Source organism: Bidens hawaiensis, unplaced genomic scaffold, assembly GCF_021521415.1.
Source record: "Bidens hawaiensis isolate Kalapana, Puna unplaced genomic scaffold, B.hawaiensis_p1.1 tig00009451_1, whole genome shotgun sequence".
Classification (NCBI taxonomy): domain Eukaryota; kingdom Viridiplantae; phylum Streptophyta; class Magnoliopsida; order Asterales; family Asteraceae; genus Bidens; species Bidens hawaiensis.
The window spans coordinates 558,629-576,530 of record NW_027491702.1 but is presented as its reverse complement, the minus strand read 5'-3'; the positions used below and the strand labels follow the sequence as shown (position 1 = coordinate 576,530).

At 36.7% G+C, this 17,902-nt stretch overlaps 3 protein-coding genes across 3 annotated transcripts; 1 reads left to right on the top strand and 2 right to left on the bottom strand.

Moving 5' to 3' along the window:
* The first annotated feature begins 1,281 nt into the window (after positions 1-1,281).
* LOC143532536 (zinc finger CCCH domain-containing protein 34-like) lies at positions 1,282-3,067 on the top strand. The gene is made up of 7 exons (XM_077027568.1): positions 1,282-1,342; positions 1,414-1,538; positions 1,646-1,711; positions 1,944-2,063; positions 2,154-2,420; positions 2,514-2,795; positions 2,879-3,067. Exons 1-7 carry the CDS (start codon positions 1,282-1,284, stop codon positions 3,065-3,067), a joined length of 1,110 nt encoding a protein of 369 aa, XP_076883683.1.
* A 1,964-nt stretch (positions 3,068-5,031) lies between these two features.
* On the bottom strand, positions 5,032-6,365 carry LOC143532535 (uncharacterized). Its single transcript, XM_077027567.1, has 4 exons — positions 6,268-6,365; positions 6,057-6,211; positions 5,210-5,268; positions 5,032-5,133 (listed from the first exon to the last, which is right to left on the bottom strand). Exons 1-4 carry the CDS (start codon positions 6,363-6,365, stop codon positions 5,032-5,034), a joined length of 414 nt encoding a protein of 137 aa, XP_076883682.1.
* Positions 6,366-8,391: 2,026 nt separating this feature from the next.
* LOC143532533 (ethylene-responsive transcription factor ERF021-like) lies at positions 8,392-8,981 on the bottom strand. The gene has a single exon (XM_077027566.1). The coding sequence runs from the start codon at positions 8,979-8,981 to the stop codon at positions 8,457-8,459; it is 525 nt and encodes a 174-aa protein (XP_076883681.1). The 3' UTR covers positions 8,392-8,456.
* Between the last annotated feature and the right edge of the window lie 8,921 nt (positions 8,982-17,902).

Below are 17,902 nucleotides of genomic sequence, written 5' to 3'. Positions count from 1 at the left end.
AAAGTTATAGAGCAGACCAAATTTGGGAAAATATTCAAGGTAAAATCCAAATTATTTTGAAATATTTGAACAAAAGTTCAAATTTTTCCTAAACATTTTTTTCTCAAAAAACAGTTCTCCAAAACTGTTTTTGTTATGTTTCCTATATTTTCAAATTCTAGGAAAAAAAGATTTTTAAATCTCGTCTCGTGAGACGAGATTCTACCACCACCACCGCCACCCACCGTTCGCCTTCTACCACCACCATTCACCCCCACCACCCACCCACCGTCCGCCACAACCATCGATCACTACCCACCACCATCGTTCACCACCACATCCATCACCACCACCCACCGTCGGGTGGTGGTTGGGGACGGTGGGTGGTGGTGGTGGACAATGGTGGTGGGTGGTGATCGATGGTAGTGGCGGACGGTGGGTAGGTGGTGGGGGGGATGACGAACTGTGGGTGGTGGTAGATCTAGTCTCTCAAGGTGAGATTTAAAAATCTTTTTTTCCTATAATTTGAAAATATGAACAGAAAAGGTAGGAAACATAAAAAAACGGTCTTGAGAAACTGTATTTTGAGAAAAAATGTTTAGGAAAAATTTGAACTTTTGTTCTAACATTTCAAAATAATTTGGACTTTACCTTAAATATATTCCCAAATTTGGTATGTTCCCTAACTTTCTTTAAAGATTTGGCCGGATTGCTCCCTTTTTTTTTATTATCTTTTCCCAATACATCTTAAAATTCAAATTCTAAATAATTCTTAAGAAAAAATAACTATTTTAAGCTTTTCTATTTCTAGAAAAATAGAAACGAATATTTTGAGAATTTTCCGCCATTATTTTCATCATAGTTTGGTCTTTATGGTCTCCGCTTCCCATTTGAACAAGAAAACTTAAGAGAGAAAGAGAGAGAAACGTAACAACAAAAAACTCTCTTCTTCTCCTCTCTTGTAGAGAGAGAAACCCAGCAACAACTACTCTCTTTCTCTTGTACTGTTTGTATGGCGCGTTAATTCACATCAACAAAGACAGAGAGAAAGAAAAATAATAATAACCCAGAAACACACAATCACTCACTCACTGTGGGTGTCTTTTCTCAGGAAAGATACACACACATATATATATACACACACATACAGAGATAAAATAAAAACACACAAACCCAAACCCTCAAAAAACCTCTTCTTCTGTTCACACTTTTTAGTACATACTATTTGTATTTGTATTTGTATTTGTTCATAGATCATTACAATTGTATAGCTACACGCACACACACAATCATATAACCCAAATGTCACAGCCCGATCCGGTCACTAAATGGACCCCATCCGGTGATCAGACCGGGCTCCAAGGTTCGTACATCGTACACTTGCATTCCAACATTTGGATTCAAATGCTAATTTGTGTTTGGTGGTTAATGCAGAGCATATGCTGCAGTCGTACCCTGATCGGCCCGATGAGGCCGATTGCATTTATTATTTGCGAACCGGGTTTTGTGGGTACGGTTCTCGCTGTCGGTTTAACCATCCCCGTGATCGCGGTGGTTCGGTAAATAAATATTTATTCCCAAATTGCTGATCTTGTAATTTGATGGATCTGAATGGTAACTGGGTGTGTTTTGTTGAAATTGAGATTGTTTTGATTAGTTTTCCCAGGTTTTTGGAGCTGTGAGGTCCGGTGGAGGCGAGTACCCGGAGCGTTTTGGCGAACCCGTGTGTCAGGTATGAGATTGTTGAATGTTGATTGAATGATAAATGATTTTTGTTTTGTAGATTATGTATATGAAATGTTGTTTGGAGTATCTAAGAATTAAGATTCATGTCATGTTTTTTTGTTACTTTTAAGGTTCACTGATTCTGCTTGTAATGTTACATTTGATACTTAAAGAATGTGTTTAGGTATTCATAGATTCCTCATTTGTTTGTATTAATTTATGATTATTTATTTTGTTAGTATTATATGCGAACCGGAATATGCAAATTTGGTGCTTCGTGCAAATATCATCATCCGAGATATGGAGTCGGGGCATCAAGCAATGTGCCACTGAATATATCCGGATACCCTCTTCGTCCCGTGAGTTCATTTTTATTAGAAGTTAATTGGTTCGGGTCAAAACAGGTCAATTTGTTTCTAGTTTGATGAATCTAAAATTGGTCCTCACAGGGTGAAAAGGAGTGTTCATACTATATCAAAACCGGGCAGTGTAAGTTCGGAGTCGCATGTAAATTTCATCATCCGCCACCTACCGCTGCCATTCCCCCACCGCCACCACCACCTGAAGCTTTGCCGACTGCTCTATACCCGTCTTCCCAACAGTATGGAGTATATGCAAGACAGTCTCTTCTTCCAGGCTCATATTATCCCGGGTCTTACAGCCCAGTCCTGCTTCCACCGGGAATGGTCCCGTTTCCCGGTTGGAATCCATATCAAGTAACACAAACTTACAATTGTTACAATTTACAAATCTTTTTTTTTTTTAAATAAATTGAAAGTTGAACTTATATAAAATTGTTTTGATTTCAGACACCCGCATCTCCCAACACGGTTGGACCAACGCTGTTTTATGCAATGGCTCCTCATGTGTCTCCCCCTGTTCCGGCCTACACCGGATCTTACCTCTGTGTACCATCTTCTAGTACACAAGAACACTCGTTTCCCGAAAGACCCGGTGAACCCGAATGCCAACATTACTTGAGAACCGGGGATTGCAAATTCGGTTCTTCATGTCGATACCATCATCCGCCCGAGTGGACCACACGGAGCCCAAACTTTGTACTAACCCCAATGGGCCTTCCCCTCCGTCCAGTAAGCATCTCTTAACACGATCCATTTCATAATTTATAATTCTGTTTAAATAATGGTTTGTTTATGTATTGTATATATTTCAGGGTGCACCTTTATGTACACATTACACTCAAAAGGGCGTGTGTAAGTTTGGTCCCGGGTGCAAATTTGATCACCCAATGGGCTTATCTATCGCTACCACCTTGGCACCGTCATCTTCGTCATCTGACCTTGTTTCCACCAGTATGCCTAGCGGCTCAACTGGCGGCACTAGCACCGGTTTTTCCACATAACAAGTGTTAGTGATTCTCCACAATCACATTTTATCAACCTAGCATATTTATGTCTTTTGAAGAACAAAAAAGACAAACAGAAGACTGCGACACACGCGTGTGTGTGGGGCGCGTGTTCTTTTGTTTTTGTTAATGTTGTGGGGGTTCCTAGTACAAAGTGAAAGTGTTGGTTCCATCTGATCTGATCCACGTTTTTGATATGTGGATGTTGGTGGAATGGAATTTGATTTAGTTTAGGGAATCAAATAGTGGTGGTGGTGCATGCTGCCCTGCATTGGATAAAAAAAAGTGATAGATATGATATGATATGATATGGAAGGATTATTTGAATAATTTTGTCTACCATATACACTACACTGAAGCAATGAATATTATACGTTTATAACCATGGATTGGATTTCCTTTCCTTTTGTCAGTTATTAGCTTTTGTTTCTTTCTGTATACACTTGCTTGTGTGATGTTATAAAGTGTTATGTGGCTTTTTAGTTGTTCTTTGATTCCAAATACATTTGAATGTATGTATGCTTTATATTAGGCCACTTGGAGTAGTCTCATAACTCCCCGATTTGGTGTTCTGATTTTACCTGGAACTAAATCCCCGAACGCTTGTTTTTCTTTTTGTTTTGTCTACGAAACCAGTATAAATTCCCCATTTTCAACGAATTTCACTAGATAAAATTGCCATATCATAATCCACGTCATCATAAGCCACCCCCCGATTGGGAAAAATATAACTGACTCTGTGCTCTCTTACAAACACAAATTACAATTTGTTCGAAGAGGTTTAAATATATGATTCAAAACACGTTATATTCTTATCAGATTTTCAGATCATGACATTAACATGCCCATGTTAGGCAGGCTCATTGATTTTCTGTGTTGTAAAGCAGAACATGAAACTTGTATTATTACTTAAGAAATTCATATGTGCGTTATGCTAGATGGAAAACAGGTTATACGGCTTGTATGATTGTTAGTGGTCACATCGGTTATTTCTTTGCTAAACTCAAAAAACACGAGCCACATGCTTTGGCCCTCATACGACCAGTATGATCCTTTCTCGTCTTATCTTACTACCCGTATGACTATCAAAGCAACCTGTTTGACCACCTTTTCCCCCATTTTTGTAAAAGATCCTTTTCAATTACCACTTTTAGCCCCACCATACCCCCAACCCTCATGTGATCAGGGCCGGCTCAACGAATGTGAAGCTCTAAATCGAAATAAGATTCTGGGGCCTTTTTATGACAATTGTTAAGAAAAAAAATTTGTTTATTACAAGTTTTATACTCATGACCTGTACTTTAGTAACAACCAAGCCTACCATCACTAATACATTACTTTGAATTTACTTTACTCATTATAATATATCTATATATAATGTTTTTTTTACTTGAAAGCCTTAATTAAGTGCAAACCTAAAGCCCTAACTTGTTTTTGCTGGCCCGCAGACCGGCCATACATGTGATCATATGGGCCATATGACACATAATTGTGGTCTATATAGCATGTCAATGGTGTTTGTTTAGCGACAACGATGTCTAATATTTACAACATCAACTAGCATGATTGTCTAAAAACACAAAAATTAGTGTTGTATTAGGTTGAGTAATTCAAGTAAATCATATTATAACTGAAATATATTACTTGATTAACCTTTTTTTTATAATTATCCACATTATATTGCATAAAAGCCTTTGGTAGATTTAGAGCTTAACAACCTTCAATTTTATGCCATGAAAGAAAACAACCGCATAAAGATTTTAAATGCCTTTGAATTCAAAGATCGCAAAGAAACACAGCTAACACGATAACTCACATTACAAAACAATTTAACAGCATAGATTGTAACAAATTTATGTTCCAAATACTCTGGTAAGAAAAACCTGTCTAGACTGTAGATCAATTGCTTTGGCAAAAAACCGCCATGTGGGCATCTAATTCACCTGATAACATCCAGAAATTCAGTTCGCCTTCTTCTGTTTTTTATTTTTCTTGTTCTTTTTGTTCTTTCTCTTCTTTTTGATCGCCTTCACTTCCAATTCTTCCTCATCTTCAATCGCATCCTGCCACATTTGAACTCTTTTAAAAGATAGACACCAACAATATAAAGCGTATCAACGAAGTGGATCATTAAAGCACCTCAGATTCATCAAATGATTTCACATGCTGAACTTTCCTCTCAGAACTTGAAGCATTACCTGCACGTACATTATAACATAAACAAACCACAACATAACACCTAATTCAGCAATTCGAATGCGATTTTACATGAACCAAAACGATGTTCCAAAATAACATGTCGCAAAAGATAGCTACCAAATGAATATTTACAGATAATCACGATTCACGCACACAAATGTTTGGATGTTGATCCTAACTAGGACTGTCTAGTCCAAACTGCTAGACGCTCGCTCAGAAAATGGTCTTTTGATTTTGGCTCGGTTCGGTTCGGTTTGTAAACAAGCCAAGGAGGAGCAAAGGTACGCTCGGTTCGGTTCGGTTGGTTTGAATTATTTTTTAATTCACACATACAACTTTTCAAAACCTTTGAAAATTCCCCTCTCCGTGACTTTCATAGTTTCATTTGCTCGTTTCAAGTTTTCAGGCTACTAGAAGTTCGCTTTCACGTTTATTATATCCAACTTCAAACTTGTTTCTTATAGAAATTTGCAGGCTACTAAAAGTTCGTCTAAAAGCTACTAATTTGTTTTAGGTTCATTATATTGACTTCAAACTTGTTCCCGATATAAAATTTTAAAGTGAAAAACAAGATAAGTAATGCTCATAAACTTGCAAGATGCTCGATCTAAAAATGCTCGTTCAATTTTAACTCGGTTTGCAAACAAGCCGACCAACGTTCTAAAAGTGCTCATTCCCGGTTTGTAATGAGCCAATCGGGCCTGTTCGGTTTGCAAAGGAACGAAGCATGGGCAAACTCTAATCCTAACAAACAATCACATAACATAAAATAAAATAAAAAAATTACTTGCTCTAACAGTCTCTTTAGCATTTTTGACAGCCAACTCCACAAGTTTGGGATTAATGGAAGACAGGCCGGTGGGTTCCTGCAACTTCCGTTCCAAAAACTTGGCTAAGGCGGCAGCTTTGTTGGTCTTCAATGGTCCTCCAGGATGGGCCAATCTGCAATAATATTATTAATATTATTTTCCCATCAAAACATAATAACAAATAATAACCTGGGTTGAGATCGGGAAGAGGTGGAGGCGGCTGAAGGAAGAGGTGCGAATTTGCTTCCGCGGAGAGCCTTTCGTTCATCTTCCGTCAGTCCCTCCATTGCTGTTATTATTAATAATAACTTATTGGTTGATTTTGGATTCAGAGCAAGAATTGGAGGTGTGGTGAATCTGTGATGAAGAAGAAGAAGAAGAAGATGAATGGTTATTGTCCCTCCAATTCTAGGGATTTTGAGTTTTTGGGGATTTTTGCCCAAGTTTTCGGTCTATTGTATGAGCCAATAATATGATAAAGAAATAAAGGCAGGATTTGGTTTTTCCAATGACCCAGTTTTGATTTCTACTCTCGTCAATTTAGTCATATTAGTTTCGGTGACACTAGTTAAACTGAATGAGTATTACCGTGTCTTCAGATGAGTGTTCATAGGTGGTAACTCATCCGGTTCATAAAAAACAAACTCGGGGTCATAGTCGTTTAATTTAATTGACAACGAGTATCCGACGTGGCTTGAGACGCTGATTGATTGGCCAAAGTAGACGTTGTCTTTGACCGTTTAGACTAACGCGATGAAGATGGCGGGACGGGCGTCCACTTTGGTGAGCTCATGCATTGTCTCCAAGAGTTCAACATATTAAAATCTCATTTATATTCGGCCTGGTATTGTTTTAAGGCAAACTCCATCAATCTCCCATTGGTTGCAATTCGGTTGTAACAGTTGGCGAAGTTGGTTATTTCTTTCACATTGCCTTCCATTTGTTGTAGACATAATCGTCCTTGCAGTATCCACCTCGACCCATTGTAGCAAAGAACCTAGCACGTATACTCTCCCAAAGCTCAGGGCTATGTTTACGGTCACATTCGATAAAAATAAAACCTAGTAGTAGTCAACAAAAAAAATAAAACATGAAATATATGTAAATATATTATTTTTTATAATTTACATCGAATTGGCCTTCAGATGAGTCAATCCACGTACGTGTCAACGCAATCTCCACATCACTTTTCCCACTATAATCTTTCGCCTTTTTCCCTAGTTGTTTGACCTTCAGGGTTGATATGGTCATTTTTGTTTGCAAGCAAATTAGGTTATTATTATTATTTTTTTTAAATTTCAACGGTAGTATTACCATTGGTTTGAGAAAGGGCCCACCAACCACCCCCATTTACCGCCCATCCTAGCCACACCGCCCACCCTCCCTTTGCCACCTGCCCTTTACCGCCCCCTCGGCGGTGTTCCTCCCTACGAGGCCCATAAGCCGCTCGCCCTTTACCGCCCACAGCGAGAAGTCTAAGAAGTGTAAAAGAATTAAGTACTTTTGCGTCACTGTGGTCAACAGGCGATTGCACTTTGCAATCTTACTTTTGAATTTAAGTCACCTGCACCCCCGGCATCTACATTGTGATGTAGTTTGAGCCCAATCGTCATCTCAACGTTTAATTTCTGTTTAAACATGTATGAAAATATCATAATACCCCTCATTCTGCGTTGACGTGGTTTTTATAAACTTTGAGATCACAACTGGGCTCAAACCGCAGCACATTATATTATAGTTGCCGGGGGCGTAGGTGACTTAAATTCAAAAGTAGGGTCCGAAAGTGTATTCGCTTATTGACATATGTTGACTAGGTGAAAAAGTAGTTAAATTAAAAAGTAAACATATGTTTGGTACAATGATTTGTCACTTTATATGGGTGCTAATCAAATCATCAATAACCACCATGACGTTTCACACGGGGTCAATTGCTTAAAGGACACATTTTATAATGAGATTCAGCTGTGTTCATGGATAATAATAACTACTTCAATTCTGAAGATCAATTATCAATATATATGTGGCTCGCACACGGACCCAACATTGGTGGACTAAAATAAGTGAGAAAAATTCATCAATCAAACATGGTTAAAATTTTCGAATATTTCTACAAAACAATCTTATATAAAATAAACGGTACAATCGTAGATTATATATATATATATATATATATATATATATATATATATATATATATATCAAACTCACAAACGTAAACGTTGCCTTTAGCACTTGACCAGCTACCTTCAGAACTCATGTGCTTCCAAAACATCTTCATACGTGTAATATCAATGTTTTATTTATTAATTAATATATGCATGCATACATATAATGCATGAAATACGTACGTAAATCTATTTGTTTCTGAGTTGACGAGGTTAAGGATCCCACAGAGAAACATCGGCTACCTCATCGGAGTCATAGTTTGCCTGATCCAAGTTAGCAGTGTCCGGATATTCAAAGTTCATTGTTGGGTCGTTGTTAACTTCCATCCATGTGTCAAGTGGTGAGTCATTGATCGCCTGAATTTGGCTAGCCGAAAGCCCCACATTAGTGGGAACAAAATGAGCCGTGCTAGAGCCTATGTCGGTTTGGGGCGTGGAGGCCGGTGTAACAAGCAATGCCGCCTGGTGTGCCGCCAGGCGAATGTCTTCGGCACTAGAGCTAGCCGGGCGGGGGAGGGAGGCTGCCATTTGTGGAAAGTTAAGGCGGGCAGGGTCTGCCCGACAATAAAACGATGCTGCATCGTATGCGACAGCCGCCATTTCGGGTGTGTCAAAACTCCCGAGCCAAATGCGGGTTCGGGTCAAGGGGTCGCGTATTTCTGACACCCATTTGCCCCATTTCCGCTTGCGGACACCGCGGTAAACCGAAGAAGTTCCACCGCCTGTGTTGTTGCTCATGGTTGGAACTTGGAAGCTAATGCATTGAGAATTATATGCAATCCAACTGTCTATTTATACATGTTAATCATATTAAACTGTTTGATTTTGGTTGACATACTTTTTATAAAAATATCTAAATGTAAAGTATTTTATTGGGGGTGATATAATAACTTGATGGAACTTCCAAGTAGGTTCCAAGTATCTTTTTAATGCTTGCATCAATACAATAATCATTTTTAAGGTTTGGTTCTGACCAATAAGGGCCTGCCACGTTTTCATGATAACAATATATGGTTTTATTGAATATGCACTTGTGGTTAGATAGCACTTTGTAATTTGGATAACAGCGAGATGGTGGTGAAAGGCTTCATGTTGATAACGCGGTTTCCCTTCGCCCATATTCTACTTCATTCTCTCTTTGTTGCTAAATACCACCATTCCACAAAAAGTATAAATTTTGTGTGCGCACGTGCGATTGTATATGTATAGTTTTGTGTACGTATATGCATGTGTTGTAGACTTGTGGGTTTTGTATTTCGTAGTTGGTTTAGTTGACCTTTTTATCGTGCTAATCTCACTCTTAGATAGAGCATAATTATGGATGGTATGAAATAGTATTTTGATAATCTATGAAGAGAAACGTATGCTGAAACATACCAAAGACCTTTCTTATATATGTATAGAACTATTACAACGTTTAAGTTGAAACGATAAAACACTTTATGAAAGAGCATATCCAATTACTACCGACAGTAACTAGATCTGCTATTGATTTTTCTTTTGTCAGGAGTAACTGAGTTAATGCTGAAAAATTACTCTTGTCATATTAGCTTAGTTATCATTGATGATTGTTTTCGTCATCATGTAACTTACTACTGAAGGTTTGTTTATCACTGCTCGTCCTAGTTACTGATGGTCAGCTCCTACTAATAAGTAATAATCAGTTCAATTAATGTCAATTTCCATATAATGTTTGTCTCCTTCAACCACGTTAAGAGTACAAGCCCTTGGGACCCATGGTCTAGGGGCTTGATAGTTCACCCCTTCAAACACCCAAGGTTTCTCGGTGTCAAAAAGCACAATAGTCTTGAACAAGTATGTATATCACGTCTTTTTTGCTATTTGCTATTAGCCTGCTACTTTGTTATTAAGTAATCTAATTATATTAAATCGATAACATTAAAATGGTCAATACGGGTATAAGTATGAGTATATGCATATAATGTTAGGTTAAAATAAAAATCCATTTTGAGTTGTGAAAACTCTAAAAACCCATTCTCAACCACATGTTTTTAATTAAAGTTTGAATCTTGTTATTTACAATTAAAGTTAATAAAAAATGTAAATGTAAATATAATAATTTCTTTTTCCTAAAAACATATATAAAAATTAGTAAAAAATTATAAAAAAATAGCAAATTTTTTCCCCGATATTTTGTATTAAATGTAACAAGCATATATCACATATCTATAAAAAAAGCGATACTACATACAGTTTTAACAACTCAAATGTGTTTTCATTCTATACTTCCCCCTAATATATATATATATATATATATATATATATATATATAATGGGGGGATTTCAAATAAGAACCCATTTGAGTTTTAAGAACTTGAAAGAACTCAGTGTAACGATTTTTTTTCGAATTTTTTTACACATGCGTAATATATGTAGGTTACATACACGTAAAAAAATTACAGAATTTTTTACACACCGAGTCGACTTTTTACACATGTTTAACGGCCGTAAAAGTTAGTGTAACCACTTACATCTTTATTCTCTCTCCTATTTTGATTTTTTTGCTAGATTTAATCTCAACCACATATTCCAATCCATTTAATTACATGTGTGGCATGAAATGAAGTTCTTAAATTCTTACAACTTAACATGGTTCTCAAAAGATCTCTCCCCCCCTCACACACACACACACACACACACACATATATATATATATATATATATATATATATATATATATATGCATGAAATAACTATTGAGCCAGTTTAGTACTTTCAAAACCAGGGCGTATCGCTAACCTATACATACAATACTTGGATCAAACCCCAAAGTTGAATTAACCACTTTATTTTAGTTTTTGGTGGAGAGGGGGAGTCGGTGCGCATAGCTTTTAACAAAAAAAAAGGTTATGCTTCCAAACATATAAAAGTAAAGATATGATTAAACTTGTGTCTAAAAAATGTATGTAAATAGTTGAATCAATGAATCCTATCTCATTTTATTAAAAGTGAAAATTATATAATATCTAGAAAATAAATACATTAGCTTTTGTTAGCGGGACATCATAAAAGATGAGTGATAAGTGTTATGATATATTTACCAAACCTAGTTCACATCACAATGTTTTATGATATTTTTTATAGTGTTTGATATGAATTAATAAAAAGGCAACATAGTTATATAATTTATGTGAGCAATCACGAAAAGAAAACAACTTGGGTGGCTTGGATCGGGGTATTGCTTCAAAAGAATCTACTAAGGATTGGGTCTCTTAAAGATCCCAACTTTAGTTTTCTAGTAAAATGGTCGTGGTAATGAAAAAGGAAAGAGAAAAGCTTGTGGAGAAATATTATTTGGGTGTAATGTAGAGGTAGGGTCATAGATCCACTAGCAAGAAGTCAAACGCTACTAGCAGATAGCTGGCAATGTTGGCTAGCTGCGGAGCAAAGAAAGTCGTCCGCGGGCATATCAACAAATAACCCACGGAAAGACCCTTATCAAATTATTTCCCCAAGCATTATGCACGGGCGAAAGACTTGTCACCCACATGAGAGACTAACATAGTATGATGAATAATGTCAGAGTCAATCATAGTCCAAGGTTCCCTTAAGGACCACGATGGTACAATAAACTAATCACAAGACGCCAGCGTTGTACTATCCGGTGACGCATGCTCATCCATAGTAATAGAAGGTTCGATTGAGGGTGACTGATGGTTCAGTCCTTCTCAGCATCTCCGGCTATAATTACCCCTTCCATACCAATGGTGAAGGGATGGAAACTTTGTCATTCACAACAATTACTTTTTCATTACTCATACTGATTGACACGCAACCGGAAGGTGACTACGAGAAGAACCCCCCCCCCCAAACACCCCATTCACAGTTTTCATGTTCAACCACCCCAATTTTTCACATACCTAAAAGGGCCTAATCTGGTTGCACCGGTCATTATGAATACTCTATGGAGGCTCAAAATGTGTTTGATCCGTTTGCTTATCGTAGCCCACCTCGACGGTCCCCATGGGAGATTCTTGAACGCCCACTCCCTCTTTATAAAACACAGGATAAATTTAATTTGGATGATGATAATAGTAACATCTCGGATTTTTCGTATTTATATTCGTTTATGTTTAAAACGATTCGAGAATGCAATTCGGATCTTTTGAACTATTTAAAACTTTTATTTATTGGTATTTAACTTGGTTTAACTTATCTTATAATTTCATAACCTTCAATCGTGCCAAATAGTCCTTAGAAACTATTAAAATAGCTCAAATGGCTAAAAATGCATTTTCGGGAACTCCAGGGACTAATTTTGCCAATTCTTTTATATTTTTGACTAAATTAACGAAACTTAAGCTCCAAGTTATGTCAATTAATGTTTTAAAATATCCCAAGCCATTTTCTTGATGCTTAAGACAAGATCTTTAAGATATTGAACATGATTTTGTCATTTATTGATTATTTTGTTTCCTAAACGAGTTTGTTACCAAATAAACGAATGTTTGGACTTTATTATTTAAAATAACACAACCTAAAACCCTAAAAATACTGTCCTTGGTCATTCATAACATCAAACCCAAGAAATTCTTCTTCCTAATTATCATATTTTTCAAGTTTAATCGAATTCTTTCAAGACTTGTTGACTTTGGTGTTCAAGACTTCTTTTACCATGATTTTCTCGTTCTTCTATTCATCTCTGGGGTAAGTTGTCTTCTTCAAAATTGTAGGTTTTTATATGTAGAACAAAAGTCCTCAATCAATTTTACTTAGTGATGGGTTTTTGTCGGTCAATTCCTTTCCGACCCGTTTAGGGGTATAAAAGTCAATTTTAATGATTTTTCAATTACTATATCTTTTGATCGGAATTAGCTTTCGGTCCAGAAGACTTTTAGTTTTATCTAGAGATTTTGAGTGTTCTGACCAAAACTCGACTCCTGACTCTCTGTTCAAATTCTGGTCAGTCCCAGCTCGCTTATTTACTGAAAACCTCATAACTGGAGTTCCATACATCTGTTTGGATTGATTCCAGCGGCTATTTTCTCGGTTTTGACTCTATTTATTTTGTATAAGTATCAGGTCTGGTTGGATCAGAAAACTTGTCATGTTAACTTTGCTTGCTTATTCTATCTCTCGGTTTATTCACTTAATCTTTAAGGTGAGATATCATTCCCCCTTTTATTTTACTGTTTTTAATCGTTTCTGGGGACATATGCGTACTAATACTTCCTTTTATATTACATACATACAGAAAACTAGAAAACGAATGATTGTGTGTATTCAATCAAATGTTATTTATTACTTGCTTATGTGTTTACATTATATCATATTCGGAGAGGTCCATCATAATCACATTATAGTATGATCATACGCCGTCCTAGTTAGGGATGAGCTCGGTACCGTACCGGTACCGAAAATACCGATCCCGAAAATCGCCAAATCTTGGTACCAGTACCGGTACCGAAATATTCGGTTTGGTACCGGTACGGTACCGGGATGGTACCGGTATTGAAGGTAAAAATTCGGGAAATACGGTACCGTACCGATCCCGAATCTCAAAAATTTGGTACCGATTCGGTACCGACGGTACCAAATCGGTACCGATTTTGGTACCGGTACCAAGTACCAAATGCTCATCCCTAGTCCTAGTAGCCAAAGCCCGATTCGTTAGGAAATAGTCAACAGACACCTACATTTGTATGCTAGCTAGTCATAGTAGCCAATGCCCTTTTCGATAGGAAACGGTCAACTGACACCTTATTTGCTCACGGTTTGATTGATTATTACTCACACTATTTTGTTTGCGCATTTATAATTTATTATTTATTTATTATATACTATTATTAGTGTCAAAACTGGTGATCATCTCACTCAACATGTATTGTTGACAAATCTCTTTTTATTTTCTATGCATATGTAGGTTACCTGTTGATTTGAAGCTAAGCTAGGTGAAGGACACATAGAAAGACGTTAGAAAATAAAATCAAGAAATAATTGAAATATTATTTTGTTATAGATTATTTAATTGTCTTGGATTATTATTGTGTGCACATATTTGAATTTTGAAATAAATAAACTAATTATATATTGTCATATTTTTTATTGTATAATAGTACCTTGTGAGCTGTGTACCATGGTTCGCACCCCGACATTTCCGCCTTAGATTGGGGTGTGACAATAATGACGAAATACAAGTTGAAGAAGAAATGCCAAAATGAAGTTGTAGAAACAAATAGAGCACGATTCGAAGAACAGATGATTATGGTCAATTAGACAAAAGCCCAAGAAGTAGTTTTAGCTCAATCATGGGCCAATTGTTCCGAAGACAAAGTAGTTGGAAATCAACAAAAGAAAGAAAGTTTTTGGAATAAGGTCGTTAAACATTACAAGCCACTTATGGGCGGCGGTTGAGATGTTCATCAACTTTGTTCTAAATGAGAGGTAATGATGCCTAAAGTGAATGAGTTTAGTGGATTTTGGTGTCAAGCAGTAAAATTTAATTTATAATTTATATATATATATATATATATATATATATATATATATTTGTTGTGTTAATTTATGTTTTTGTGGTGTTATAATTTATTATGTATTTTATAATTTATAAGACCGTTTATGAGAAAACAGATGTGTCGATCTTGATGTAATGAAGAAGGCGTTAAGTGATTACCAATCCTGACATCTGAATGGTTTAACCACGTTGACTCGTGGGAAATTGTAAGAACAAATGATAAATGGTCTTTGGTCTCTTTGATGGATGAAGAGTCGGATAGTAATTCTGAGAAAAGGTCATCGGAATCCAGGAGGTTCTTCTCGAGTCCGGTATGTCGGACCTCAACGAAAACCCCGCACCAATAAGGCCACGTCAGAAATACAAGATGTCCGCTTCGTCAAACTCAATACCAACCAAAAAGGAGATGACCGAAACACATGACATGGAAACAAGCAGCGTTTAAGGGGTATGTCGAAGTAAAAAAGGGGCAATGAGAAGTGACCATCAAGTTCTTGACACAACAAAAAGAGGCGATGAGCATAATTATGTATGACTGGGAGTTGAAGACGTTTACTCACCCCCACGATCATTTTGACCGGCGTAATGTTGAAAATAACTCTAGATCGAAAACGTAAAATATGGGAGAAATATGGTTGGACTTGTAATGTTTAAACTCTTCGTACATGTGTTGTCTCGTTTAAATAATTATATTTTAGTGTAATATTTATTTTTAAGTTTAATGGAATGGCTTTTATTTTATATACTTTTAATTTTACTTAAAAAGAAAATAAAAATTAGGATAGTTAAAAGAAGTATTGCCTCTTTTTTAAATAGGTAGATGAGATTTTAACATGATAATTTAGGTAATCACCCCTTTCTATCCCTATCAAAAATTAAACTATCAAAGTCATTTCTTTAAATACTACTAAGTCCAACAAGGAAAACAGCTGGCAGACAAATTACCCTCTCTTCCTCGTATCCAACAAACTACATTAACTTATTTTATAGGATAAAATATTAATGGGGTAATAAACTTAATAAATATCATAAACATTGATAATGACATATAGTGATTTAATAGCGTTTGATTACTTTAATTTCAAAATATGATGATATCATATTCGGATTTTCGTCCAACCGTGTGTTACACTAGAGAGTTCTGCTGTTGTCTTAATAGGCCTCTTGACCGAGAGTTATGCTCTATTCACAATTGGCATACCTTGCCTGTTTGCCTAACCATTTACAAATGCTGTGTGCTACAGCTGCCATTAGTAACTAGAAGCCAGATTCTCAAGTTCCAATTTTATTAATGTAATTGGGTCATTGATAATAGGATTAAAACATCGAAAATACTAATTAAAATTACTTTTGCTTATTTAACAGATGTCAACTGATAATAACTCCTCATTCACCCTCAAGATTATTCTTGAGAAAGAAAAGCTGAATGGCACAAACTTTTTTGAATGTCACTGCAATTTGGGGCTTGTTCTCAAAATGGCAAAGAAACAGCATGTTCTTGATGGACCTGCTCCAATCGAGCCTAAAAACAATACTGTTGCTGCTAGAAAGGTTCTTGATAAGCATAGAGACAACTCTCCTGAAGTCGCCTGCATTATGCTAGCCACCATGTCTTACGAGCTTGCTAAAGGCTTGGAAGATTTTGGTGCCTATGAGATGCTTGAGAAACTCAAGGGCATGTTCCAAAAAGCCCACCAAGAACTCTATGACACCATAAAGCAGCTTATTAGCTGCAGAACGGAACAGGGATCCTCTGTTAGTGCACATGTCGTCAAAATGAAATGGTACATTGAACAGTTGAGGAAACTTGATTATCCCTTGTCAGATGAAATGGCAGTGAATTTCATCTTGAACTCTCTTCACAGCTCTTACGACCTGTTCGTAATAAATTTCAACATGAATGCCTAGGTAAAGACAGTGCCGGAGCTTCATGGTATGCTCAAAACGGCTGAGATGAATATTCCAACTAAGACTAATCAAGTTCTAATGGTTCGATTTGCTGGTGTCAAAAAACTTAAATCCAAGAACTGAGGTAATAACGGTAAAGGCAATAAAAAGGTTACTGTTGCTGCCAGGTCTGCTACCAACACTGACAGGGGTGTTGCAAAGGTATCCCCGCCGCCTCCTGAGGAGCGCCAATGCTACAAGTGCAACAAAATAGGATACTTGAAGTGTAACTGTCCCGACCACTTGCTGAGCTGAAGGAGCAGAGGACTAATGGTGAAAGCTCCTCTAAAGGTATTTTCATTTACATTATTGTACTTTTCACTGTTTCTAGCAACACATGGGTATTTGATACCGGATTTTTTTCCATATCATTAATGTCTTGCAGGAGCCTGAAAACTGGAAGAAGCTGAAACAAGGCAACATGGAACTCGTCGTTGGTGATAGGAAGAGATTTCCAGTTCTTGCAACTAGTACATATCGTTTTGCTTATCCATTTGGCCTTGTAGTTACTTTGAATAACTATTTGTTTGCACCTGTTTTGAGCAGAAACATTATTTCAGTTTCTTTACTTTTTAAACAAGGATTTAAGTATGCTTTTAACATTATTGCTATTTCTGCTTACTTGAATGATATCTTTTATTTTGAGGCTAAACCTCAAAATGGTATTTATGAGATTGATGTTCAAATGAACAATAACGTATATAATCTTTCTAAATGTATCAGATCTAGCATCAATGATACATTTCTATGGAATTGCCGACTTGGCCATATAAGCAAGGCACGAGTTAAGAGACTCTAATCCGAAGGGATTCTTGAATCCACAGGACCGGACTCTTTTGATGACTGCGAATCTTGCTTAGCTGGCAAACTCGTCAAAGACTCCTTCACTCATAAGAATGAATGAGCAAAGGATCTGCTAGGACTCATACATACTAATGTCTGCGCCCTTTCAGAACCATGTCTTGAAATCATGAAAGATACTTCGTTTATTTTATTGATGATTACATTCGATATGCTTATGTGTATCTTATGAAACACAAGCATGGAACTTTTGAAAATTTCAAAGAGTTTCAAAATGAAGTGGAAAAATAACTTGGGAAAACTATTAAAATTCTTCAATCAGATCGAGGTGGGAGTATCTCAGCTCAGAATTCATAATCATCTAAAAGAACGTGGAATTGTTTCACAACTCACTCCACCCGGCACACCCCCACATAATGGTGTGAGCGAGAGGGGA

Coding starts and splice junctions, on each gene's coding strand:
- LOC143532535 (XM_077027567.1), bottom strand. CDS start 6,365: ATGGAGGGACTGACGGAAGATGAACGAAAGGCTCTCCGCGGAAGCAAA. Junction 5,269..6,056: donor TAAAGAGACTGTTAGAGCAA/GTAATTTTTTTA, acceptor ATGTACGTGCAG/GTAATGCTTCAAGTTCTGAG. Junction 5,134..5,209: donor AATCATTTGATGAATCTGAG/GTGCTTTAATGA, acceptor CAAATGTGGCAG/GATGCGATTGAAGATGAGGA.
- LOC143532536 (XM_077027568.1), top strand. CDS start 1,282: ATGTCACAGCCCGATCCGGTCACTAAATGGACCCCATCCGGTGATCAG. Junction 1,539..1,645: donor CCCGTGATCGCGGTGGTTCG/GTAAATAAATAT, acceptor TAGTTTTCCCAG/GTTTTTGGAGCTGTGAGGTC. Junction 2,064..2,153: donor CCGGATACCCTCTTCGTCCC/GTGAGTTCATTT, acceptor TGGTCCTCACAG/GGTGAAAAGGAGTGTTCATA.
- LOC143532533 (XM_077027566.1), bottom strand. CDS start 8,981: ATGAGCAACAACACAGGCGGTGGAACTTCTTCGGTTTACCGCGGTGTC.